The sequence below is a fragment of the Eleutherodactylus coqui genome, chromosome 3 (genome assembly GCF_035609145.1).
Source record: "Eleutherodactylus coqui strain aEleCoq1 chromosome 3, aEleCoq1.hap1, whole genome shotgun sequence".
In the NCBI taxonomy this organism is placed as follows: domain Eukaryota; kingdom Metazoa; phylum Chordata; class Amphibia; order Anura; family Eleutherodactylidae; genus Eleutherodactylus; species Eleutherodactylus coqui.
Window position 1 is genome coordinate 20,317,149 of NC_089839.1, and position 26,106 is coordinate 20,343,254.

A 26,106-nucleotide genomic window follows, 5' to 3' on the forward strand; every position below is an offset into this window, starting at 1 on the left:
CACTTTGTTGCGAACGCCCTTTGTCAGCGCTGCCCCTGCCCCCACCCTTCCTCCCCCAATGGAGCCTGTGTTAATGGAGGCGGAAGGCTTAGTTTTGGTTTTAATTTATTTTTTGGGGGGGAAGGGGGGGGGAAGCATATCATGTAGGGCCAAATTTTTTTCCGCAATCATGCCCTCTGAACTGACTAGAGGCAGTGAAGTATGTGCACCAAATTAGCGGCCAGGCAAAAATTGTTGCGTAAATCGTGTAGCCCAATATGCAATGTGTTTCATTCATCAGTGGCTAGTTGTTTTGTACGTATATGTTTGCAAAATGATGCTGACCCATGTTTAATAGTGTCAGTTTACACTGCAAGGTTTGTACCTTCATTGTAAGATATCTTCTTTACTTCCATTTCTACAGATTTCTAGCTACTAGGAATTTCTTTGCTTCGCTGCATTTGGCTTTCTGGATTGGCCACTCTAGAATTGGTGAAATCATCAGGGAGACCTGTGACGTCCTTTGGTGATGTCTCCGCCCTCTCTTCAAGATTGGATGGACGTCGCTGAGGGTTTTATGGGCGCTGCGCAGTTTCCAAACTGCATTGGGGTGTTGGCGGTAAGCATATTCGTGTCCAAAAGCCACCTAACTCAGGGTCTCAGTATTTCATCTATAGGCAGTTCTTTTCGGTGGTCCTCCTTGCTGTTGCTTACAGCAACTATTGATTCCTGCTGGTTGATATTGGGTCCTTTGGGAGTGCTGGGAATGCTCGCATTTTCAGACCTTTTAGAATGGGTAGGTGGCTGAAGGACGAGCGACTTCCTGTGCCTGCGCCCCAGAGCCTTCCTGGCTCATCAGGTACAGAAGCCCCATTTGTCTTTGTGGCGGATGAGGCATTTAGCCTGTCTAATTATGTTATGCGTCCTTTTGCTCGCAGGAACATTGACAGCAGGAGTCAGGTGTTTAATTACCGCCTCACACGTGCCCGGTGTTATGTTGAGTGTGCGTTTGGGAGTCTCGCTAATCGTTGGCGAGGGTTATTAAATGCCATTCAGCTGGCTCCTGAGAACATATCTGCGATAATTAGCACATGTGCGGTTTTACATCATTTTTGCCAGCAACATAATACTGTTTTGATAACTGTGGATGCTTTACTCACTGCTTTTGGGGGCGAAGTTTTGGAAGAGCCTGTACAGTATGGTAGGCCAGCACACTCTGCTCTCCAAGTCAGGGAACTCTTCGCAGAGTACTTCCTCTCTCCAAGGGGAGTGCTTCCATGGCAGTTAGACCATGTGTGAGAAGGCCGATGAGCTGGTTTCTCAAGATAGTATAATTTTTTTTAAGCTGGCTGTGCCCACCTTTTTTGTATTAGTTAGATCATTATTGGCACTTTTTGGTAGTTAGGGACTCGCGGACGAGGACCCTTGACGTGGGTTGCGAGCTTGTAGTAAATTGACCACCTTCCGCTCGATATAGCAAGTGTGATCTCCCACTTGGGGCCTATTTGGGGTTTTTTTTGGTCAAGGAGCAGAAGGTGGCCAATGTAGTGAACCAATACCTCGTTTTGGCCTCATCCAAGGGACCCCCCTTTAAAAATGAAACGTGAGGTTTTACTTCTTCAACTGTGGCCCTCATCGTATTTTGGTGCCATGTGTGGTCACCTCTATTCTCCCAGGAAATCAGCTCATCATTTGTGTGTATGTACTGCAAGTTTAGCAGGCTGTGATTAGGGTTTTTAACCAGCAAAATTACAATCAGCTTGCAGATGTTTGTGCCGTTGTGGGCCATAACCACAAACCTTATTTTTTCATTTTCTATAGGTATTCTGGTGTGGTTAAAGAGTGCCATCAGACTAGACATGCAGCAGCACTCTCTTTTATAGAAGACGTGTGAATGTTGTCCAGGTAAATAGCAAGGCCACAAATTCATAGAGTTTGTAAGGGTTGCCAATATGACCTCTCCCAAAGAATGATGTATATAAGCATATCTGGTGCTGTTGCCACACTAGTTATGTTGGCTGATAGAAACACTTTCATACATCATTTACTAAATTTCCTCCTACCGATAGGGTTTTTCAAATATTTCCTAAACGAGAATATATGTGTTTTAGAAATATGTTTGATGGCAATGTTGTTTGTGGATTGATTTCAAATATGTGCATTTTATTTTCATAGGTCTAACCGCAGTGTTGCATTGGCTTACTGGTTGTGTAACCAAAATCAGGTCTCCAGATGTTGGAACATTTCACAGATATTGGCCACCTTTTTTCAAACATGTATGCTTGCTATGCAAAGACAAATAGTTGATTTCTAAGTAAAATGCCCAAACTAACCACACCTTGCATATGTAGAAGCTCATGTATTGTCGCCTGGACCACCGTTGTAAGCATGTGTTAACAGTGACTATTGTGCCCTACATGCTGCCCTTCTATCAGATGAATGGACTGTTACCATGCGGAAATTGCAGGTCCTCCCTGGGCAGCGGTGTGCGAGGTCCAGAGGTCGGGGCGCATCCCCCGACTTGTTGTCCGGCTGCCGGGGGCACAGGTGCCTAGCCGGCGTGGTGCTGGTGGCGCGCGCGCAGCTGTGAGTGCATCTGCCGTGCACAAGCTCCCTTTTATTATGTTCTGTTAGGAGTTGGCTGCTCCCTCTCTCCGCCCCTGGGCGGAGACTTTGTAATGCCCCTGCTGTGTTCCAGGGATTTATAAACGCAGTCTTCCATGACTTTCTGGGTGTATTTTTGGTCATATATCTCAATGACATTCTGATGTACTCCCCAGACCGGGATTCACATGTGCGGCACCTAAGGCTGGTTCTGACCCGTTTGCATGTGTACAAACTTTTTGTCAAGTTGGAGAAATGCATTTTTGGTACTAAACAAGTGTCTTTCCTTGGTTATGTGATTTCAGCCACGAAGATTCAAAATGGAGTCTGATAAAGTGGCAGCACTTCCCAATGGGCCAGACCAGATAAGCTAAAAGATTTTTAGGTTTAGCAAATTTCTACCATAGATTCATTAAGAATTATTCTGTTATTGCTCAACCCCTGACCGATTTTACCAAGAAGTGTGCAGACTTGGTAAGATGATCGCCAGAAGCCCAAGAAGCTTTTAGTTATCTCAAAAAGGCATTTACTACTGCCCCGATGCTAGTACAGGCTGACGCGCGACGATCGTTCTTCAATGAGGACGATCCGTCTGAGGTGGGGGTAGGGGCTGTATTGTCTCAGAAAGTCAGCGGGAGACGTGGGTCTAGTCCATGTGCGTTCTTCTCGCGGAAGTTCAGTTCGGCGGAACGCAACTATAACGTGGGTAAACGTGAGTTATTGGCGATTAAGTGGTCTCTAGAAGAGTGGCATCACTATCTTGAGGCGGTAAGGCATCCCATTACCGTGTATACTGATCATAAGAACTTGGTATATCTCGCCAAGGCCAAGAGAGTCACTGCTCGTCAGGCCAGGTTGGCGTTTTTCGCCAGGTTTAACCTCATCGTTACATATATTCGAGAGTATCTTGGCACCTGGGGTGGTGGTGGCAGCTGTAGAATCTGATCTCGTTTATCATCTACAAAATTGTCAGCAGATCGCTCCCTCGGGGGTGCCGGAGGGCAGCTGGTTTGTGCCAGAGTCCTTGCGTCTCAGAGTCATCGAAGAGGCCATCCGGGGGTTCAGGGGACACTGAATCTTTGTTCTAGACACTATTTGTGGCCAGGCATGTCTCGGGACATCTGCGAATTTGTCCTCTTATCCATGGTCGCATTTATCGGTAGATTTTATCACCGATCTACCCGAGTCTCAGAAGTTCGCCACTATCCTAGTTGTTGTAGACCGTTTCTCAAAAATGGCACATTTCATGGCGTTAAAGAAGCTACCTTCTACGCTTTTCCAAGATTTTTGTAAAAGAAATCATTTGTCTACAGGAGGTTCCCGAGAACATTGTATCTGATCGCGGTGTTCAATTTGTTGCACAATTTTGGCGAGCCTTCTGTAGAAACCCGGGAACGTCGCTTTCCTTCTCGTCAGCATTCCACTCGCAAACTAATGGTCAGACTGAGCGGAAGAACCAGGATTTAGTTCAATATTTACGGTTCTTTGCTAGCAAAAAGGCTCATCAGTGGGCAGAATTCCTGCCGTTGGCAGAGTTTGCGCTAAACAACATTACTTGTTCTTCCACTGGAGTATCTCCATTCCTGTGCATATATGGTCAGCATCCTCGCTTCCCTACAGCTATTTCTACTCCATCTGCCTGTCCTGCAGCTGATGTCGCCACAGATGCACTGCAGGGGGTATGGAAAGAAGTACAGAAGAACCTGGAAGCAATGGGGTCTCGTATGCAGTTGCATAGTAAGAGGAGTCTGTCAGTATCTGAACCTTACAGGAGGGGACAGAAGGTATATTTTGTCTTCTAGAAATCTCAAATTAAAGGTTCCGTCTTTGAAACTGGTGCCTCGTTACGTGGGTCCCTTTGTCATCACATGTGTAGCAAATCCGCTTGCTTATGAACTTAATTTGAAAGCTACATGGAGGGTTCACAGGGTTTTTCATAAGTCATTATTGAAACATTTTGTCCCTTCAGCTTTTGTTTAACGGTCAGGTAGAGACTTGCAATCACTGCCAGTTCTTGGTTTCCCACAGTGTGCTAGCTAGTCTGCCTCGGTTGGTCTCCTGCTTCTGTCATCTTGTCTGCTAAACTTTGATATTATCCGCCAGGTTTTTCTATCTGCCTCGGTTCCGCTTAGTATTGCTCGCATTGGTTATTTACATCTGCCTTTTCAGTCAGTATTCTACGCCAGCGTCCCTTTTTCGGTCCCTAGTCAGAGTAGGGATCGCCGCCCAGTTACCCCCCTAGGGTTAGCCAGGAGTGGAGGCAAGTAGGCAGGGACAGGGGTTGTGGGTGAGATCTAGGGCACCCAGGCTGGCGTATCAAGGGTAGTATACCGTAACATGTCCCCTCTAAACTATGTTTTTATTTCTATGTGAACTACATGTATTGACCTCAGTACATTATAGTTCCATGCCAAAAAAGCTTTGCGGCTCTAAGCACTAACCAACATAAAAGAATGTCTATGTTAAAAGCCATAGTACCTTTTCATGAAATAAAAAGAAAAAGAGCCAAACGAGGTGCACAATTTGTGTCTAGCAGTGAAACTCAGCATATTGGATTTTTTTGTTATTTTTCTTAGTTTAACTAGTAATGTAGTTCACCAGGTCCAACATGCTCCCCCTCAAATATGTGTACTTCACCTGATGGGTGTTGCAGCAAGCATTTTACCTGCGACATCTGAATGAAAGACTTCCCTGTGTTTGGCTAAAAAGGTCCTGTTGTGTTGATTGTTATGGCCTCAGGTCCACTTACAAATTGTAATTTAAAATCCGCAGCGTTTTTCCTGCACGCGGATCCGCGCCCCATAGGGATTCATTAGACACCCGCAGGTAGTTAAATACCTGCGGATGTCATTTTTCTCTGCAGACGCGGATCCGCGTGCAGGAAAAAATCCGGACCATGCTTCATTTGGTGCGGGGCTCCCGCAGGCTTCTAGGGAAGCCGTCGGGATCCGCGGGAGACCTTAAAACAGAATATATTCACCTGCCGCGGGCCGTGCGTGTCTTCCCTTCTTCCGGGCCGGATCTTCTTGACTCGGCCCGGCGGATGTGTCCGGCGCATGCCTCTCGACAGCTCATTTTCCTCCATATTGTTTTTTTTTTATATAAATGTCAGCCGTACTTCACCGACTCAACCAGGAAACTTTTATAGTGGACGCATAGAGGCGGGGTACATACACCCCTAATTAATCGAAAACAGTTGTGAAAAATTCGAAGGTCATAGCTTTGGGCGAATGGAAGCGGCAAGATTTACATATGCTTTAGCTAAGGGGACCGTACTTAGCAGGTGTGAAAGCACATGAATCGAGGTCCAACATATTTACAGACGATTACAACATGCAGGTGGCGATGTAGAATATTCAAGCAGGCGAAACAAGTATATTAACAAGTGTAATATTCTATGTTTTGGCATAAAAATGGGTGAACTATTTTAGTTTTATCTGAGAGCAGCTGACCAAAATGAGATATGATTTGGTAACAAAAAATAATTAAACGCCGCTAAAACACATACGTCTATGAGCCTTCGCCAGGAGGGGCGCAGACAATGCTAAAGTTCTTTAAATGTCTCCATTCACACGACCCATTTGCCCAGAAATTACAAAGTAGCCCCAATAAGGACAACATCGTCAGCACTTGCTATTGATTTCACTTTCAGCATAGAAGCCTATGCACTCGTTCAGATGATGGAAGTACAGTGCGGCATGCTCGAAAAAACTGAATAGCAGGCAATGGCAATTTTTGCTTATTTGAGAAAATACTTTGTGAACGCAGAATGCAGCTAGCCGCGTTTTAACAAACGGTGTCCTATCATTTTCGTCACAGACGTTTTTGCGCAAAATGTAAAATTCGCACATGTGACCGCTGCCATTGCAAAGCATTGGTTCTATATTGTGCAATCTTTTCTAACGCACGAATCGGACGTTAAAGCGCCTGTGTGACTGAGCTCTTAGGGGTTGAATTTTAGAAAATCCTTTCTTATTGGATCTCTACATTATACAAAGAAGCGTCTGTCCAAATTTAAAGTTTCTGACCTCAGTAGTTTCGGCTCTGCATTGATGAATCAGTCAGTCAGGACATTTCAGTATACGTATAGATGATGTCATGATGTGACGTCATCAGAATCTCTCACCTCTCCAGTAAGCTGATAGAGGATCTCTAGGGTGAGATGTAATAGACTCTCTGCCATCTCCTTCCTCTTCCCATCCATCCTTGGCAGGTTAATAGAAAAAAACTCTCTCATATGGAAGATCCCAACAGACGATACTAGGATGCCGGAGCCTGAATGGAAAGAAGATGAACGAATGTAAAAACCACAGAAAATACCATGCGGAAAAAAATACCCTTTATTGAGCTAATAATGAGAAACAGGAGATGCTAAGGCTCACACAAGAGTAAATTCCTCGTGGATTATGCGCACATAATAGGCGGTAAATCCAGTCAATTAAAGTCCATTCATTTTCATTGATTCACTCACACTAGCAATTTTTTTTATTGTGTATAATACATGTGTAAAAAATAACGCAGCATGTTCTATTTTACCACGTATTATGTGCGGTAGAGCCCTATTGTTCTTTACGTGAGTGTAATAAATGCTGTACATATGCAATTACATTACATATGTGTGCAGTTTATACACAATGTCGCTAAGAATGGAAAAAAAAGAAACTACAGTGTTTCCCTGAAAATAAGACCTGTGCCGACAATAAGCTGTACCCTGATTTTCTAGGGGTGTGTGGGGGGGGGGGGGGGCGCTTATTAGCCATCATTACTTTGAGGAGACGAAAAGGGAGTATTAGTACTTGGGAAAGACACACAGAGGGACAGACATTACTTGGGGGAGACATACAAAGATGTGACTCCATTGTGTATGATCCTTCATACATTATGTTTTTTCCTTCACAATGCCTAAAAAGGCATTAAATAGTTGTTCAAATAGCCTTGAGTGAACAGCTGAGGCCAAAGATACCAGAAGATAATGAATAGGTCTCCAGACTGGCCCCCATGTCGCGATGACATGTTCCTCGCTGTTCACATAGGTTTCAAAATATTTATAATAAACATTCTATTGCTTTTTTAAATTATTGTGTACCAGCGTTTGAGAAGCCAATCATGTGTGATTCTAGTATGCTTGCACGCATTTGTTTGGCATTTTAGATGTTAAATTCCTTATCTTGCGTATTCATATTGTGTTTATGATTTATCGACCAATGGTAATGAATGGAGATGAGCGAGCACACTCGTCCGAGCTCGATACTCGTTTGAGCATTAGGGTACTCGAGATGCTCGTTACTTGAGACGAACACCACGCGGTACTCGAGTCAATGACATTTCCTTCCCCGCATGTTTAGTGCCATATTCTAGACAATAGACATGCGGGGAAGGCATTAACACTTCCTGCTGGGACATGCCAGCCCTCTGCCCGCCAACAGCAGTGAGTGGCTGGCAGGATCAAGTGACCGCAGAGTACGTAAACTGGTCCCGCCCGCGGCTCGCCTCAGAGGTGGGCAAAGGTTAGGGAAAGTGCTGCTGCTGATACAGGGAAAGTGTTAGAGTAGGATCCAGTCTTCAAGAACCTCAACGGTCCTTCTTAGGGCTACTCTTCATAGTGTGCATTACTGTTGTGGCTGGCTGGGAGCAGTAGTGCACCAATTTTTTCTTTAAGCATCTAGGACTGTGCAGGCCATTTCAGCTATACTGTTCTGTGTGTGCAGTGCATTAGGCAGAGGACTCAACGCTAAACAGTACTCTAATATTTCCTGGGCCACTGAAGATCATTGCAGCTGTACCGTTCTATGTGAGCAGTGCCTTAGGCAAAGGGCTCACTCTCATCGCTAAATAGTACTCTAATATTTCCTGGGCCACTGCAGAACAGCATTTCACAGATACCATTCTCTGTGTTGGGTGAAGTAGATACAGTTATCAGCACTATCCACTGGCTTTCTAGTTTTCTCCCACTCCATACAGCCTCTCTATTATCTACAAGTCTCCGTGAGCGGTAAATTACCCCTCGTTATCAGTGGAAGTCAGCGGTTTAATTTTTTCCGGTCACAGCATAGAGCCTCCGCTATCTACAAGTCTCTGTGTGCGGTGAATTAGCCACAGTTCTCAGCGCTATACGGTGGGGTCATTTATTTTGGCCCTGCTCTATTCTTAATCCAACATGAGGACCGAGGTCCTGGGTGGGGTGCATCACAGACGGCTGCTGAGGGATTAGGAAAGCGCCAAGTCCATAGGTCCCCAGGTTCATGTCACAATTTGTGGGTCCGCGTGGAAGACCTTTATTACATCCAGAGCAGTTCAAGCAGCTCCTGTCGTGGATGGTAGAAAACACGTCCAGCAATATATCCTTCTACGCAGTCCACTACTCCTGGCCTAGGGACTGCAACTCTGAATCCTCTGGCTGCTGCTCCTCCTTCCTCCCAGTCTCCTCACTCCATGAAAATGACATGTTCTGAGCAGGCAGACTCCCAGGAAATGTTCTCGGGTCCCTGCCCTGAGTGGGAAAAAACGGTTTCTCTCTTACCTGAGGAGTTTGTCGTGACCGATGCCCAACCTTTGGAAAGTTCCCGGAGTCCGGGTGATGAGGCTGGGGACCTCCGGCAACTGTCTCAAGAGCTTTTTGCGCGTGAGGATGATGAGACACAGTTGTCTGTCAGTGAGGTAGTAGTAAGGGCACTAAGTCCGAGGGAGGAGGGCACAGAGGATTCGGAGGAAGAGCTGCTGGACGATGAGGTGACTGACCCCACCTAGCTTGCTAAGCCTACTGAGGACAGGGCTTCAGAGGGGAAGGCAAGTGCAGCAGCAGGACAGGTTGGAAAAGGCAGTGGAGTGGCCAGAGGTAGAGGCAGGCCCAGAATCCACCAAGTGTTTTCCACAGCGAACCCTCGCGGCAAACCTCCGTGCAGAGGGCTAGTTGTTCAAAGGTGTGGATGCTTTTTCGTGAGAGCGCGGACGACCAACGAACAGTGGTGTGCAAGCTGTGCCGCATCAATATCAGTCGGGGAGCCACCACCACCAGCATGCGCAGGCATATGACGGCCAAGCGCCCCACAAGGTGGGACGAAGGCCATTCACTGCCTTCGTGTCACACCACTGCCTCGACCCCTGTGCCACAACCTGCCACACAGATCCAATCCTGCTTCCAGGATGCAGGCACAAGCGCCTCGTGGCCTGCACCCACACCTCCACGGTCCTCTACGGCCTCTAGCAATGTCTCCAAGTGCAGCGTTCAGCTGTCGCTAACACAAACGTTGGAGTGAAAGCAGAAATACGCCACCACCCACCTGCATGCACAGGCTTTAAACGTGCAAATTGCCAAATAAATCAGCCTGGAGATGCTGCCGTACAGGCTTGTGGAAACAGAGGCTTTCAAAAATATGATGGTGGCGGTGGTCCCGCGCTATTCGGTATTCGGTCCCCAGTCGCTACTATTTTTCCTGGTGTGCCGTCCCCGCCCTACACAAGCACGTCTCCCGCAACATTACAATGCAGTTACTGGGAAGGTCCACTTAACGACAGACACGTGGACAAGTACAGGCGGGCAGGGCCACTATATCTCCCTGGCGGCACATTGGGTGAACTTAGTGGAGGCTGGGACTGAGTTAGAGCCTGGGACCGCTCACGTGCTACCCACATCAAAGAATAGCGTGTCCTACCTCGGTGCTGGTATCTGTGGCGTATTATTCCGCCTCCTCCAATCCCCCCTCCACCACCTCCACCTCTCAATTACGAAGTGTGAGCACGTCGCCAGCAGTCGGTAGCGCGCGGCAGCACAGTTGTGGGCAAACGTCAGCAACCCGTGCTGAAACTAAGCAGTTTAGGTGACAAAAGGCACACGGCCCCCGAGCTGTTACAGGGTCTGATAGAGCAGACAGACCTCTGGCTTTCACTGCTGAGCCTCCAACCGGGCATGGTCGTGTGTGACAATGGCCGTAACCTGGTGGCAGCTCCGCAGCCTCACACACGTGCCATGCCTGGCCCACGTCTTCAATCTGGTGCTTTAGCGATTTCTAAAAAACTACCCCCACTTGTCTGACCTGCTAGGCAAGCTACGCCGCCTGTGCGCACGTTTCCGCAAGTCCACCACGGGTGCTGCCACCATCAGGACACTGCAATGTCTGTTTCATCTGCCAGAGCACTGACTGCTGTGCGACGTGCCCACGTGGTCTATATCACTATATAGCAGGCTCGGTCCGAAACTCTCCCGCTGCTCTCCAAAGCTACACTGCAATTCTTGCAGTCCTCGGCCGCCGACAGAAGATCACTTCCTGGTTGTGGGATTTATAAATCCCGGCTCCAGGAAAGCAAAGGTCGTGGAGCTAATGGCTGTGATTGGCTGAGGCCGCCTGAGTTAGCCAATCAGAGCCATTCCATGATGTCATTGAATGGCTGTGATTGGCAGACGGTGCGTGTGTTAGCCAATCACAGCATTAGCTTTCTGGAGGCGGGGATTTCAAGCCCTGCATCTAGAAAGCAATGCTCTGTTGGGGACGAGGAGGGACCGACAGCCTGCAGCATTGCCAAAGAACGCCGGGGGAGGAGAGTACTGCTTTTTTTTTTTTACACCATATTCCCGGCGTATAGGGTGACAGTTGCGGGGGGGGGGGGGTGATCTTATGCGCCTAGTCGCCTTATACGTCGGAATATACGGTACATTTATGAGTCATAGTTCCCAGAACAACAGTTTTATCAGATTCATAATCCACGTCAGAATCGTACAACATTCCTGACAAAGCTTTAACCTTCCATGGAAGCAATCGCCTTTCTGATCGTCTTGGATTATTTCTGTCATATTTATTACCAGCTGCTCTGTGAATTTTGGGGTTATTAAGCTTATGATGCTCTATGGACCTCGGGGTCACTCAGCTCATGATGTTCTATGGACCTGGGGGTCACTCAGCTCATGATGCTCTATGGACCTCGGGGTCACTCAGCTCATGATGCTCTATGGACCTCGGGGTCACTCAGCTCATGATGCTCTATGGACCTCGGGGTCACTCAGCTCATGATGCTCTATGGACCTCGGGGTCACTCAGCTCATGATGTTCTATGGACCTGGGGGTCACTCAGCTCATGATGTTCTATGGACCTCGGGTTTATTCAGCTGATGATGTTCTATGGACATTGGGGTCACTCAGCTGATGGTGTTCTATGGACCTCGAGGTCACTCAGCTCATGATGCTCTATGGACCTCGGGGTCACTCAGCTCATGATGTTCTATGGACCTCGGGGTCATTCAGCTCATGATGTTCTATGGACCTCGCGGTCACTCAGCTCATGATGTTCTATGGACCTCGGGTTTATTCAGCTGATGATGTTCTATGGACATTGGGGTCACTCAGCTGATGGTGTTCTATGGACCTCGGGGTCACTCAGCTCATGATGCTCTATGGACCTCGGGGTCACTCAGCTCATGATGTTCTATGGACCTCGGGGTCATTCAGCTCATGATGTTCTATGGACCTCGCAGTCACTCAGCTCATGATGTTCTATGGACCTCGCGGTCACTCAGCTCATGATGTTCTATGGACCTCGCGGTCACTCAGCTCATGATGTTCTATGGACCTCGCGGTCACTCAGCTCATGATGTTCTATGGACCTCGCGGTCACTCAGCTCATGATGTTCTATGGACCTCGCGGTCACTCAGCTCATGATGTTCTATGGACCTTGGGGTCACTCAGCTCATGATGTTCTATGGACCTCGGGGTCACTCAGCTCATGATGTTCTATGGACATCGAAGTCATTCAACTAATGATGTTCTATGGACATCGGGGGTTATTCAGCTGATGATGTTCTATGGACCTCGGGGTTACTCAGCTGATGATGTTCTATGGACCTCGGGGTTACTCAGCTCATGATGTTCTATGGACCTCGGGTTTATTCAGCTGATGATGTTCTATGGACCTCGGGGTTATTCAGCTGCTGATGTTCTATGGACCTCGGGGTTATTCAGCTGATGATGTTCTATGGACATTGGGGTTATTATCTTGGTATTTAGCTGCTGCAGTTCTATGAACCTGAGGATTTGTTTGCTGGTAATCTGTCACTGCGGCGCGGTGAACTTCCTTATTTATGTGTACTTAGTAGCGGTTTCGTTGAGTCGTATTCTTCCTCTTCTTTTAGCATCAGTAAATCTAGCTCGGCGTTTTTAAGCACTTTTCCCAGAATTAGAAGTACTTTCAAGCTGAGGAATGGGGAGTGCGTTCAACACAGCTCCATAAGGCTAATTAACACGGACAATTGCGATTTTGCCACAAGAAAAATGTGGCAAATTTGCATCTTTATTCACTGCGATCTGTGAACAAGAGCGATGCTTTTTTTTTTTTACGAAAAATCTTGCATCACATCACTGCCGCCCGCGATAAAATCATACGATTTTTTATCACAAAAGTCAATGGGACTAAATAATGTTAATCACATTGTGTGTTTGTAGCGATGCAATAAAAAGAAGCCTCCATAGGAACAAATGGGAAATAAAAAATAGCAGACAGTTAGGGAGCAACAGATAACATTTAGCAGGAGGAGATATTGGAGCACGTGGAGAATCACTGGGATGGTTTCACCATTTTATCTCCTGATAGTGATGGCAGTAATTATAACAGTTTAGCTGACTATTTAGAGGATATGGCGCGGGCTCGCAGTTATGGTGGATTGTGGAAATCAGTAGCAGCTCAGCAAATATTTAGGTCAGTGTTTGACAGTCGGTGAAATATGTGTAAAATTATTTGTTCAATTGATTATTTTAGCCAAGTCTCACATTCAGAGGTGCGTTAGATATTGCTTTCCCATACAAATTTGACCCCCTTTGTCATCCTCTAGAGGTAGAATTGAAAAAAATCCTTTCTTAGGGGATCTCTATGTTATACAAAGAAGCTGCTGGCCAATTATGTTTCTAACTTTAGTAGTTTCGCTCAGCATTGATGAATCAGTCAGTCAGGACGTTTCATTATATGTATAGATTACCTTGTGATGTGAGGGGCTGCTGATCCTCCAGCATGACCTCCTTGTACAGATCCTTGTGTCCTTCTAAATACTCCCACTCCTCGATGGAGAAATAGATGGAGACGTCCTGACACCTTATAAGAACCTGACAACACAATATACAGTCATCCTCCACAGCCCTCCTGTTACTGTATAATGTCCCCCATTCCCCGCAGTGTTCACCTCTCCTGTCAGCAGCTCAGTCATCTTGAGGACATGTTCCAGGATCTTCTGCCCATTGAAGTCCTCATGTATCAGGTAGTGAGTTGTAGGCCCCGTTATTGGGCTCAGCGTTCTTCCATGACCTTCAGACACAAAGTTCTGCCAGCGCTCACTAGAGGTCTTCTGCACTGCTGTATAATCCTGATGAGAGACGGACTAATAAATGGTGTTACATACATCTACAGAGTCCCTCACCTTCTCAGTCATGTCCATCTGTTAGCATAGAGAAGAATGATGTCATGTGATGTCATCAGAATCTCTCACCTCTCCAGTAAGCTGATAGAAGATCTCTAGGGTGAGATGTAATAGACTCTCTGCCATCTCCTTCCTCTTCCCATCCATCCTTGTCAGGTTCATCAGACAAACTCTCTCATATGGAAGATCCCAACAGACGATACTAGGATGCCGGAGCCTGAATGGGAAGAAGATGAACGAATGTAAAAACCACAAAAAATATTTTATGGAGATAATAATGAGAAGCCTTTTAGGAGACACTAAAGTGTAGATGTTGTATTCTATCTTTGTACAGATTTATGGGGTGATTACACCCTGCAGCGCTGTTACTTGGGGGGAACACACAGAGGAGCCATTACTTTGTGGATATGGAAAAGGACCTTTAGTACTTGGGGGAGACATTCAAGGAGACGGCCATTACTTAGTAGGAGGAAGCACAGAGGGCGGCTATGACTTGGTGTAGATGTACAGAGGGTCTGCTGTTACTTGGCTGGAGGTACCATTACTTCAGGGGAGCACAGAGGGACCGCTGCTACTTGGGGAAGATGTACTAAGGAACGGCTATTACTTAGAAGGAAACACCAATACTTGGAAGCTACATGGAGAAAATGCTGGTAGTTGGTGGGGGAAGCACCATTACTGGGGAAGGGGGGCAGAGGAGCCGCTGTTACTTGAGGGGAGGCACAGAGGAGCCGCTATCACCTTGTCAGGGTCACAAATGATGCTTATTACTTTGGGGTACAGAGGAGCCATTACTATGTAGTGAGGATTATTACTGTGTGGGGGACTGGGTTGGGGGTTACACGTATCTTGGAGTCCCTCAACTCATAGGACCCTAGTACAGACCCCCGCTCACTGCAGACACGCAGCATTAGCTACACGGCGCACATTACAGGAGCCGGACATCGTACTTAGGTTAGCCCCACACTGGCGATCGCGATTTTGTTCAAGTGATTTTTAAGGCATCAGCAACGCATTTTTTGAGAAGCATTTTTAATTGATTTTTTTATTGCGTAAGTCAATAGGACTTTCCACTGTTAACCCCTTATGTTGTTGTCCCCCATGGGCACTACAATAAAAAGTAAGAATAAAGTTAATAAAGTTTTACTAATTATTAAAAAAAAAAAGCAAACTTTAAAAAATAAAACCCTTTTGCCATATTTATTATAAAGACAAATACATATTTCTCGTTGCTGTGCCTGTAAACGTCTGATCTATCAAAGTAACACATTATTTATCCCGCATGGTGAATGCCAGACATGCGTTTTGGCCGCCCGATCTCTAAAAAAAACAATGCAATAAAAAGCAATCAAAAATTCGTATGTATTCAAAGACTGAACCAACACAAACCACAGGACATCCTGCAGAAAATCAGCCTTCATATAACTATGTCAACTGAAAGAAAAGTTTATGGCGGTCAGAAGACGGCGGCAGAAAATAGTTTTTAAAAAATGAAATATCTTTGAAAAAAAATACAAGTAGTACAGCAAAAAAAAAAAACTCTATAGTTGACCAGCAGCGGGAAAAGAGCGTATCTCAGGAGCTCCCGACCGGCGCGACCTTAACAGCGGTATCCCGGGGCTCCACGGACCCCCACCGACCACAAAGTACCACCGCTGGCATCGCGGCACCGCGAGGAGCAGTTTGAGACCCTCCGCGGGTCGCTAGGTGCAGGAGAAGCAGTGCGGCCTACCCGGGGAGGCGCATCCCCGGACTAAAGTTACGGGCACGGCCGCCCGCCGGAAGCACCAGATGAGCGGCGATGACTCCCTCACTACAGGGCACAAGTGCGGCTCCCAAGACCCCCGCGGGAACCACCGCGGCAACAAGAACGCCAACGCTACGGCCCGACCGTAGGCCGACCCGGTGAGTCAGACAAGCACACACCTCACTGATAAGGTGAAGGGGAGAGCTGAAAAACCAGGGGACTCCGCAGGGCGACAGAGAGAGACCAGAAGGGCACATCCAAAGAGACGGTGTGCACGGAGTGGGACAATTCCCTCTCCCCTGGACATTATAGGCACACAACTGCCCCGTCCCCAGAATCACCCCACTTACTATCACAGGAGGCAGTCAGGAGAGGAGGTGAAGCCCCGGGGACACTGTGTGCAGCGGAGAGGGGAACCCGTGGAGCCACCCCTCCCCCCTAGCAGAGAGACGCCATCCGTACTCTGGAGAGAGCTGAGGGCTCACGGTGAAAGTAAAACAGTAGAGACATTAATAAATCCCTGCTGCCACCTTGTGGTCACCCAACAGAACAGCACCCCACAAAAGCACAAACCCTGAATTGCGGCAAGACTGCTGGAATGCAAGTGTCCAGAGTAGCTGCCCATATAGCCACAATAATACAGGCCCACTAAAAAGAGGCAACTGAGCCCGCACATTACCACCGTACCTAAAAAGCGGGATCGCATAACAAGCTGATCACTCAAGCTGCAACAGACGTGGCCCCACAACGCCAGAAGCATATACGCTATAAAGCCACACCACCAACTCTCAAATCCTGCAAACGCACTCAGTTACCCTAAAGAAAGGTACCCAACACTGCAAATCGCCACGAGTACCTCCCTAGGGTGCTGGACCATGCCGGCCCCCCACATCTAAGGTGTGACACACGGGTGGCCTGAGAAAGAGGTGCTGATGTCTCCCTAGGCCACAACAGGGCTGGACCTATGCACATCACAAGCAAAGTCCCACAGTTAGCACAGCGGAACCTGAAATAAATCCAAGATGACCAAAATGAAAGGAAAGACCTCTCGGGAATCGCAGCCTACACCTCGGGGAACCCTTCCAGAACTATTTGCATCTCAAACCCAGGCCGATTTATTCTCTGGGTCAGCGCCCCCAAGCCCGGCAACCTCTGAACAACTAGCCAATGCAGCGATGCCACAAGATAACCAAGATACAGAGGCCCAGGCACTTACGGTCCCCCAGATGGCGCTCCTAAACCAGATGAAATCCGTCTTCAAAACGGAATTATCCCAAGCAGTAAAAGACTTTACTGACCAAATAAGAGACCTCGGACAGAGAATAGACAAACTGGAGCGAATTACAGAGGACATTGTAGATACTTTGGAAGAAGACAAACAACGCCTTGAAGATGTTGAATCCAGACTAAGCCTTATGGAAGCCAAATGCGAAGATCTGGAAAATAGGTCCAGGCGAGCCAACATCCGGATCCGAGGCCTCCCTGAATCAACAACAGCTCTGACAGAAACAGCTACTGCCCTCTTTTCCACGCTCTTACCTAACACAGATTTACAGCAACTGAAAATTGATAGAATACACCGGGCCTTGACGCGTCCTCCCAATCCGGAGCTACCCCGAGATGTGATTCTGAAAATGCACCACAGTGAAATACGAGACCAAATCCTGACAGCAGCCAGACAACTCTCCCACCTCCCAGGACTACCAGCCTCAGTCCAACTGTACGCTGATATAGCCCCGATTACACTAGCAAAACGCAGGTCACTACGACCTGTGACCCAAGCATTACAAGCATCTAACATAAAATACAAATGGGGCTTCCCCTTTGCCCTTATATTCCAACACCAAGGGAGATCATACATAGCAAGAACCCTACAAGAAGCCTACCAAGCTGCGGAGACAGCTTGCATACCAGTCACGGATACGGCTCCCCCGAGAGGTCTATCACAACGTCCCAGGCGAAATTGGACCACCACAGGACCGACCAGAAGACCACCCAGACCAACCTCTACCCCAGCCAGGCCAAGACCGACTCAAGACACGTGAGCATGAACCATTTGAGGGGTCACCCTCGGATGGCTAAGGACTATGGACATACCTGACACTAACACTATAGTAGACAATAGTCTAATTAGGTAGAACCATAAGTCTACATAAGCCTTAAACCAAGAGTATTCTATAATAGTTAGTCTAGTTTAACATAGACACATCATATGTTATTTTCTGGTTTTGATCTAATCAGTTTATCTAAGCTCCGCGACCTGCGGCCTCCCTCCCCCCTGCCCAGAAAAACACCGGGCTGGGGACAGGGACCCCGCGGACAAGTCTTAATGATAAGGGATGTTGAACTTTTTATTTGGTTTGATTAGTTGACAAACAGTGCGGGTCCGGCCCTGCTTTCCGTGTTGCCCCACAAAAAGATGACTGCCGAACACCCACGAATGGGGAACGCATTCAGTCATCCCCGTTGGAGTCTTAGGACCCTTTCCCCAGTTCACCAGTTTATGTTAACCCCAAAACTGAGAAGTTTGTTAACACTCAGCCCCCCCCCTCCCTAGGTCGTCAGGTAAACACAAATTCCCTACATGCTCTAGCACCCAACCAGAGAAACTAAATCCACAAAAAAGGTCAAAAGCGATTGAATTACCTCCCTCGTGGTACAAGTAATTTCTCACAACGTTAGGGGCTTTAACTCCCCTCAGAAGCGTAAACAGGCTTTCCTATGTTATAAAAAACAGCGCCCAGAAGTGATATGTATCCAAGAAACCCATTTCTCCCAAACCTCCACCCCTAAATTTTTCCACCCACAATATTCTAGATTTTATACTTCTTCTGCCCCCACAAAACGTAGTGGGGTCTTAACTCTCTTTCACAACTCCCTACCTCTGAACATAAAACAGGTGGAAACAGATAAGGAAGGGCGTTTCTGTATAGTATTAGGCACACTTTATGACCAACAGGTAGCATTCGTAAATGTATACGCTCCGGCAGAAAACCCTCTTCCTACGCTTCTGCTACTCAGCAAGAAACTAAAACAGTACCCACTAGCAAAACTGATATGGGCAGGGGACTTTAATCTCCCATTTTCCCCGAAATTAGATAGGACGGCGACCAACCCTGATAGGTTTTCGGGAATACAACGAAAGAGGTGGGAGGACTCTATGTCATCGCTTTCAATAGTTGACTGCTGGAGAGAATTCCATGGCCCTAAAAGGGGATACACATATTACTCTCCGACAGCGCATCTATATTCCAGACTAGATTACATCTTAGTCTCAACGTCCCTCCTACCGACATTAGCACAGATTAGACACATCCCTTGCTCATGGTCGGACCACGATGTAGTATTATACTCCATGATTTGGACAGCAAGTACTCACACAAAAACTAGATGGCGACTAAATGAGGCAATATTGAGAGACCCAAATATGCTCACCCAAATCACAAAAGACATCACAGAATATTTTGAACTAAACACCGAGCACAATTCATCCCCCATGTGGATTTGGCTAGCACATAAGGCCTATATTAGGGGCCACCTAATTAAACTAGCATCCAGAAGAAAGAGAGAGAGGGGTCAGGCACTCCTTGACCTAGAAAAAAAACTTCTCCTCCTACAGGAATTGAACCAACGACACCCATCTCTGGCAACAACGAAATCAATCAAAGATATTAAACTGCAAATAAACATACTTCTGTCACACCAGGTAGAAAAAGCCCTCCAGTGGACTGGGGCGACATACTACAAACTCGCCAACAAACCGGACCGACTCCTAGCCGCTAGCCTGAGAAACAAAGGTAGAGTTAACAATGTCTTCAAAATAAGTACACCCCAAGGAAAAGTAACCTCCAATCCAAACCTAATATATGACACATTCCAAAACTACTACGATAAACTCTATAGGGCCCAACCAAATAAAGCCCCACCTCCAATGACATCACTTCTAAACGTTCTGAAACTTCCCTCCCTCTCAAGTTCCCAACTGGCCCAATTAAATACTGAAATATCAGGGGAGGAAATAGCCGCAGCTATAAAAAATCTCAAATTAGGAAAAGCGCCGGGTCCCGACAGATTTACTGCCCTCTATTACAAAAAATTCAAAGATATCCTTATACAACCTTTAGAAAAAATCTTCCGGAATCTTATGAAAGGGGAAAACCCACCTAATGAATTCCTTGACTCTCAACTAACGGTAATCCCAAAAGAAAATAAGGACCACTTATCACCTAAAAACTATAGACCCATCTCATTGCTCAATCTAGATTATAAACTATTTACATCCATTCTCGCCACACGGTTAAATCACTTTCTCCCCTCTCTGGTCCATAAAGACTAAGTCGGGTTCATACCATCGAGACAAGCTTCTGACAACATACGCAAGGTACTAAATGTTATAGATCACGTCTCAAAATTAAATACCCAAATTACATTATTGGCACTAGACCTAGAAAAGGCCTTTGATACTTTATCATGGAACTATCTTTTCTGGGTTCTCCAGCGCAACGGGATCAAGGGACCATTTCTATCCGCTATTAGGGCACTATACTCAACACCATCTACGTTTCTAAAACTCCCCACCACAAAAGAAACCCCTATCAAAATCCATAGAGGGACCAGACAGGGCTGCCCCCTTTCCCCGGCTCTATTTGCTCTGGCTATTGAGCCGCTGGCTACAGCTATCCGCACCAATCCAAATGTGAGGGGAGTAAAGATGGGAGATAAAGAATTTAAAATAAGCTTATTTGCGGACGACCTTCTGCTAACCATAAACAAACCATTAATATCCATTCACTGAAAAAGCCAAAAATACAATACCTGAAGGTCTGCAAAGCAGACACGGTCGCCATAGGCACGATCGCCATAAGGCAGGCACAATCGCCACCGGCACAATCGCCGTAGGGCAGGCGCAATGGCCTTAAGCCCTGAAGATATGTAGTCAGCCAGACAATAATGTGTGGAGGAGCAGCTTGTTCCTGGCAGGCTAATATGCAGTCACTCACTCAACCCAGCCCAGAATGGGGAGGAGTGACTGCATATACTAAAAGCCTGCACATGTGAACGATACCAAAGATGTCAGCCATAGATGGGTGGTGACCCACCATACAGGATATCAACCCTAGCTGATATGACAGCGGGTTGCCCTGTATCTCCAAGGTGGGCCACACTGGCTGACATCTTGGGCTCCCCCACCAACTAGCAAACTACATACAAAAATACTAATGCATACTAATAAAATGCGGGTGTTGGTACTGCATTTTGGCCAAAACGCATAGGCTGACGGACCGCGTCGAGGTCACACCGCTTCCGCCAGTACCTACGCTAACTCACAATAAATTACATAAAATCACAGGAGTGAGGAAAAAGAAAAAAAAAAAACACATTCACTGAAAAAGCCAAAAATACAATACCTGAAGGTCTGCAAAGCAGACACGGTCGCCATAGGCACGATCGCCATAAGGCAGGCACAATCGCCACCGGCACAATCGCCGTAGGGCAGGCGCAATGGCCTTAAGCCCTGAAGATATGTAGTCAGCCAGACAATAATGTGTGGAGGAGCAGCTTGTTCCTGGCAGGCTAATATGCAGTCACTCACTCAACCCAGCCCAGAATGGGGAGGAGTGACTGCATATACTAAAAGCCTGCACATGTGAACGATACCAAAGATGTCAGCCATAGATGGGTGGTGACCCACCATACAGGATATCAACCCTAGCTGATATGACAGCGGGTTGCCCTGTATCTCCAAGGTGGGCCACACTGGCTGACATCTTGGGCTCCCCCACCAACTAGCAAACTACATACAAAAATACTAATGCATACTAATAAAATGCGGGTGTTGGTACTGCATTTTGGCCAAAACGCATAGGCTGACGGACCGCGTCGAGGTCACACCGCTTCCGCCAGTACCTACGCTAACTCACAATAAATTACATAAAATCACAGGAGTGAGGAAAAAGAAAAAAAAACACATTCACTGAAAAAGCCAAAAATACAATACCTGAAGGTCTGCAAAGCAGACACGGTCGCCATAGGCACGATCGCCATAAGGCAGGCACAATCGCCACCGGCACAATCGCCGTAGGGCAGGCGCAATGGCCTTAAGCCCTGAAGATATGTAGTCAGCCAGACAATAATGTGTGGAGGAGCAGCTTGTTCCTGGCAGGCTAATATGCAGTCACTCACTCAACCCAGCCCAGAATGGGGAGGAGTGACTGCATATACTAAAAGCCTGCACATGTGAACGATACCAAAGATGTCAGCCATAGATGGGTGGTGACCCACCATACAGGATATCAACCCTAGCTGATATGACAGCGGGTTGCCCTGTATCTCCAAGGTGGGCCACACTGGCTGACATCTTGGGCTCCCCCACCAACTAGCAAACTACATACAAAAATACTAATGCATACTAATAAAATGCGGGTGTTGGTACTGCATTTTGGCCAAAACGCATAGGCTGACGGACCGCGTCGAGGTCACACCGCTTCCGCCAGTACCTACGCTAACTCACAATAAATTACATAAAATCACAGGAGTGAGGAAAAAGAAAAAAAAACACATTCACTGAAAAAGCCAAAAATACAATACCTGAAGGTCTGCAAAGCAGACACGGTCGCCATAGGCACGATCGCCATAAGGCAGGCACAATCGCCACCGGCACAATCGCCGTAGGGCAGGCGCAATGGCCTTAAGCCCTGAAGATATGTAGTCAGCCAGACAATAATGTGTGGAGGAGCAGCTTGTTCCTGGCAGGCTAATATGCAGTCACTCACTCAACCCAGCCCAGAATGGGGAGGAGTGACTGCATATACTAAAAGCCTGCACATGTGAACGATACCAAAGATGTCAGCCATAGATGGGTGGTGACCCACCATACAGGATATCAACCCTAGCTGATATGACAGCGGGTTGCCCTGTATCTCCAAGGTGGGCCACACTGGCTGACATCTTGGGCTCCCCCACCAACTAGCAAACTACATACAAAAATACTAATGCATACTAATAAAATGCGGGTGTTGGTACTGCATTTTGGCCAAAACGCATAGGCTGACGGACCGCGTCGAGGTCACACCGCTTCCGCCAGTACCTACGCTAACTCACAATAAATTACATAAAATCACAGGAGTGAGGAAAAAGAAAAAAAAACACATTCACTGAAAAAGCCAAAAATACAATACCTGAAGGTCTTCAAAGCAGACACGGTCGCCATAGGCACGATCGCCATAAGGCAGGCACAATCGCCACCGGCACAATCGCCGTAGGGCAGGCGCAATGGCCTTAAGCCCTGAAGATATGTAGTCAGCCAGACAATAATGTGTGGAGGAGCAGCTTGTTCCTGGCAGGCTAATATGCAGTCACTCACTCAACCCAGCCCAGAATGGGGAGGAGTGACTGCATATACTAAAAGCCTGCACATGTGAACGATACCAAAGATGTCAGCCATAGATGGGTGGTGACCCACCATACAGGATATCAACCCTAGCTGATATGACAGCGGGTTGCCCTGTATCTCCAAGGTGGGCCACACTGGCTGACATCTTGGGCTCCCCCACCAACTAGCAAACTACATACAAAAATACTAATGCATACTAATAAAATGCGGGTGTTGGTACTGCATTTTGGCCAAAACGCATAGGCTGACGGACCGCGTCGAGGTCACACCGCTTCCGCCAGTACCTACGCTAACTCACAATAAATTACATAAAATCACAGGAGTGAGGAAAAAGAAAAAAAAACACATTCACTGAAAAAGCCAAAAATACAATACCTGAAGGTCTGCAAAGCAGACACGGTCGCCATAGGCACGATCGCCATAAGGCAGGCACAATCGCCACCGGCACAATCGCCGTAGGGCAGGCGCAATGGCCTTAAGCCCTGAAGATATGTAGTCAGCCAGACAATAATGTGTGGAGGAGCAGCTTGTTCCTGGCAGGCTAATATGCAGTCACTCACTCAACCCAGCCCAGAATGGGGAGGAGTGACTGCATATACTAAAAGCCTGCACATGTGAACGATACCAAAGATGTCAGCCATAGATGGGTGGTGACCCACCATACAGGATATCAACCCTAGCTGATATGACAGCGGGTTGCCCTGTATCTCCAAGGTGGGCCACACTGGCTGACATCTTGGGCTCCCCCACCAACTAGCAAACTACATACAAAAATACTAATGCATACTAATAAAATGCGGGTGTTGGTACTGCATTTTGGCCAAAACGCATAGGCTGACGGACCGCGTCGAGGTCACACCGCTTCCGCCAGTACCTACGCTAACTCACAATAAATTACATAAAATCACAGGAGTGAGGAAAAAGAAAAAAAAACACATTCACTGACAAAGCCAAAAATACAATACCTGAAGGTCTGCAAAGCAGACACGGTCGCCATAGGCACGATCGCCATAAGGCAGGCACAATCGCCACCGGCACAATCGCCGTAGGGCAGGCGCAATGGCCTTAAGCCCTGAAGATATGTAGTCAGCCAGACAATAATGTGTGGAGGAGCAGCTTGTTCCTGGCAGGCTAATATGCAGTCACTCACTCAACCCAGCCCAGAATGGGGAGGAGTGACTGCATATACTAAAAGCCTGCACATGTGAACGATACCAAAGATGTCAGCCATAGATGGGTGGTGACCCACCATACAGGATATCAACCCTAGCTGATATGACAGCGGGTTGCCCTGTATCTCCAAGGTGGGCCACACTGGCTGACATCTTGGGCTCCCCCACCAACTAGCAAACTACATACAAAAATACTAATGCATACTAATAAAATGCGGGTGTTGGTACTGCATTTTGGCCAAAACGCATAGGCTGACGGACCGCGTCGAGGTCACACCGCTTCCGCCAGTACCTACGCTAACTCACAATAAATTACATAAAATCACAGGAGTGAGGAAAAAGAAAAAAAAACACATTCACTGAAAAAGCCAAAAATACAATACCTGAAGGTCTGCAAAGCAGACACGGTCGCCATAGGCACGATCGCCATAAGGCAGGCACAATCGCCACCGGCACAATCGCCGTAGGGCAGGCGCAATGGCCTTAAGCCCTGAAGATATGTAGTCAGCCAGACAATAATGTGTGGAGGAGCAGCTTGTTCCTGGCAGGCTAATATGCAGTCACTCACTCAACCCAGCCCAGAATGGGGAGGAGTGACTGCATATACTAAAAGCCTGCACATGTGAACGATACCAAAGATGTCAGCCATAGATGGGTGGTGACCCACCATACAGGATATCAACCCTAGCTGATATGACAGCGGGTTGCCCTGTATCTCCAAGGTGGGCCACACTGGCTGACATCTTGGGCTCCCCCACCAACTAGCAAACTACATACAAAAATACTAATGCATACTAATAAAATGCGGGTGTTGGTACTGCATTTTGGCCAAAACGCATAGGCTGACGGACCGCGTCGAGGTCACACCGCTTCCGCCAGTACCTACGCTAACTCACAATAAATTACATAAAATCACAGGAGTGAGGAAAAAGAAAAAAAAACACATTCACTGAAAAAGCCAAAAATACAATACCTGAAGGTCTGCAAAGCAGACACGGTCGCCATAGGCACGATCGCCATAAGGCAGGCACAATCGCCACCGGCACAATCGCCGTAGGGCAGGCGCAATGGCCTTAAGCCCTGAAGATATGTAGTCAGCCAGACAATAATGTGTGGAGGAGCAGCTTGTTCCTGGCAGGCTAATATGCAGTCACTCACTCAACCCAGCCCAGAATGGGGAGGAGTGACTGCATATACTAAAAGCCTGCACATGTGAACGATACCAAAGATGTCAGCCATAGATGGGTGGTGACCCACCATACAGGATATCAACCCTAGCTGATATGACAGCGGGTTGCCCTGTATCTCCAAGGTGGGCCACACTGGCTGACATCTTGGGCTCCCCCACCAACTAGCAAACTACATACAAAAATACTAATGCATACTAATAAAATGCGGGTGTTGGTACTGCATTTTGGCCAAAACGCATAGGCTGACGGACCGCGTCGAGGTCACACCGCTTCCGCCAGTACCTACGCTAACTCACAATAAATTACATAAAATCACAGGAGTGAGGAAAAAGAAAAAAAAACACATTCACTGAAAAAGCCAAAAATACAATACCTGAAGGTCTGCAAAGCAGACACGGTCGCCATAGGCACGATCGCCATAAGGCAGGCACAATCGCCACCGGCACAATCGCCGTAGGGCAGGCGCAATGGCCTTAAGCCCTGAAGATATGTAGTCAGCCAGACAATAATGTGTGGAGGAGCAGCTTGTTCCTGGCAGGCTAATATGCAGTCACTCACTCAACCCAGCCCAGAATGGGGAGGAGTGACTGCATATACTAAAAGCCTGCACATGTGAACGATACCA

The 26,106-nt window shown here is 47.3% G+C and overlaps 1 protein-coding gene across 2 annotated transcripts in view; it reads right to left on the minus strand.

Annotated features, from left to right (window-relative positions):
- Positions 1 to 26,106, minus strand: part of LOC136620474 (zinc finger protein 665-like) — a 55,633-nt gene that overhangs the window by 24,573 nt on the left and 4,954 nt on the right. The window contains exons 1-5 of one of the 2 annotated variants that reach the window (XM_066595265.1): positions 16,077 to 16,213; positions 14,049 to 14,196; positions 13,746 to 13,940; positions 13,545 to 13,668; positions 6,710 to 6,858 (exon numbers count right to left, since the gene is read on the minus strand). In XM_066595265.1, the coding sequence (XP_066451362.1) occupies positions 6,710 to 6,858; positions 13,545 to 13,668; positions 13,746 to 13,940; positions 14,049 to 14,141 (561 nt within the window). In that variant the 5' untranslated portion in view covers positions 14,142 to 14,196; positions 16,077 to 16,213. Of the gene's footprint in view, positions 1 to 6,709; positions 6,859 to 13,544; positions 13,669 to 13,745; positions 13,941 to 14,048; positions 14,197 to 16,076; positions 16,214 to 26,106 lie in introns of those variants that run through there. The other variant, XM_066595264.1, reaches the window with a different exon arrangement.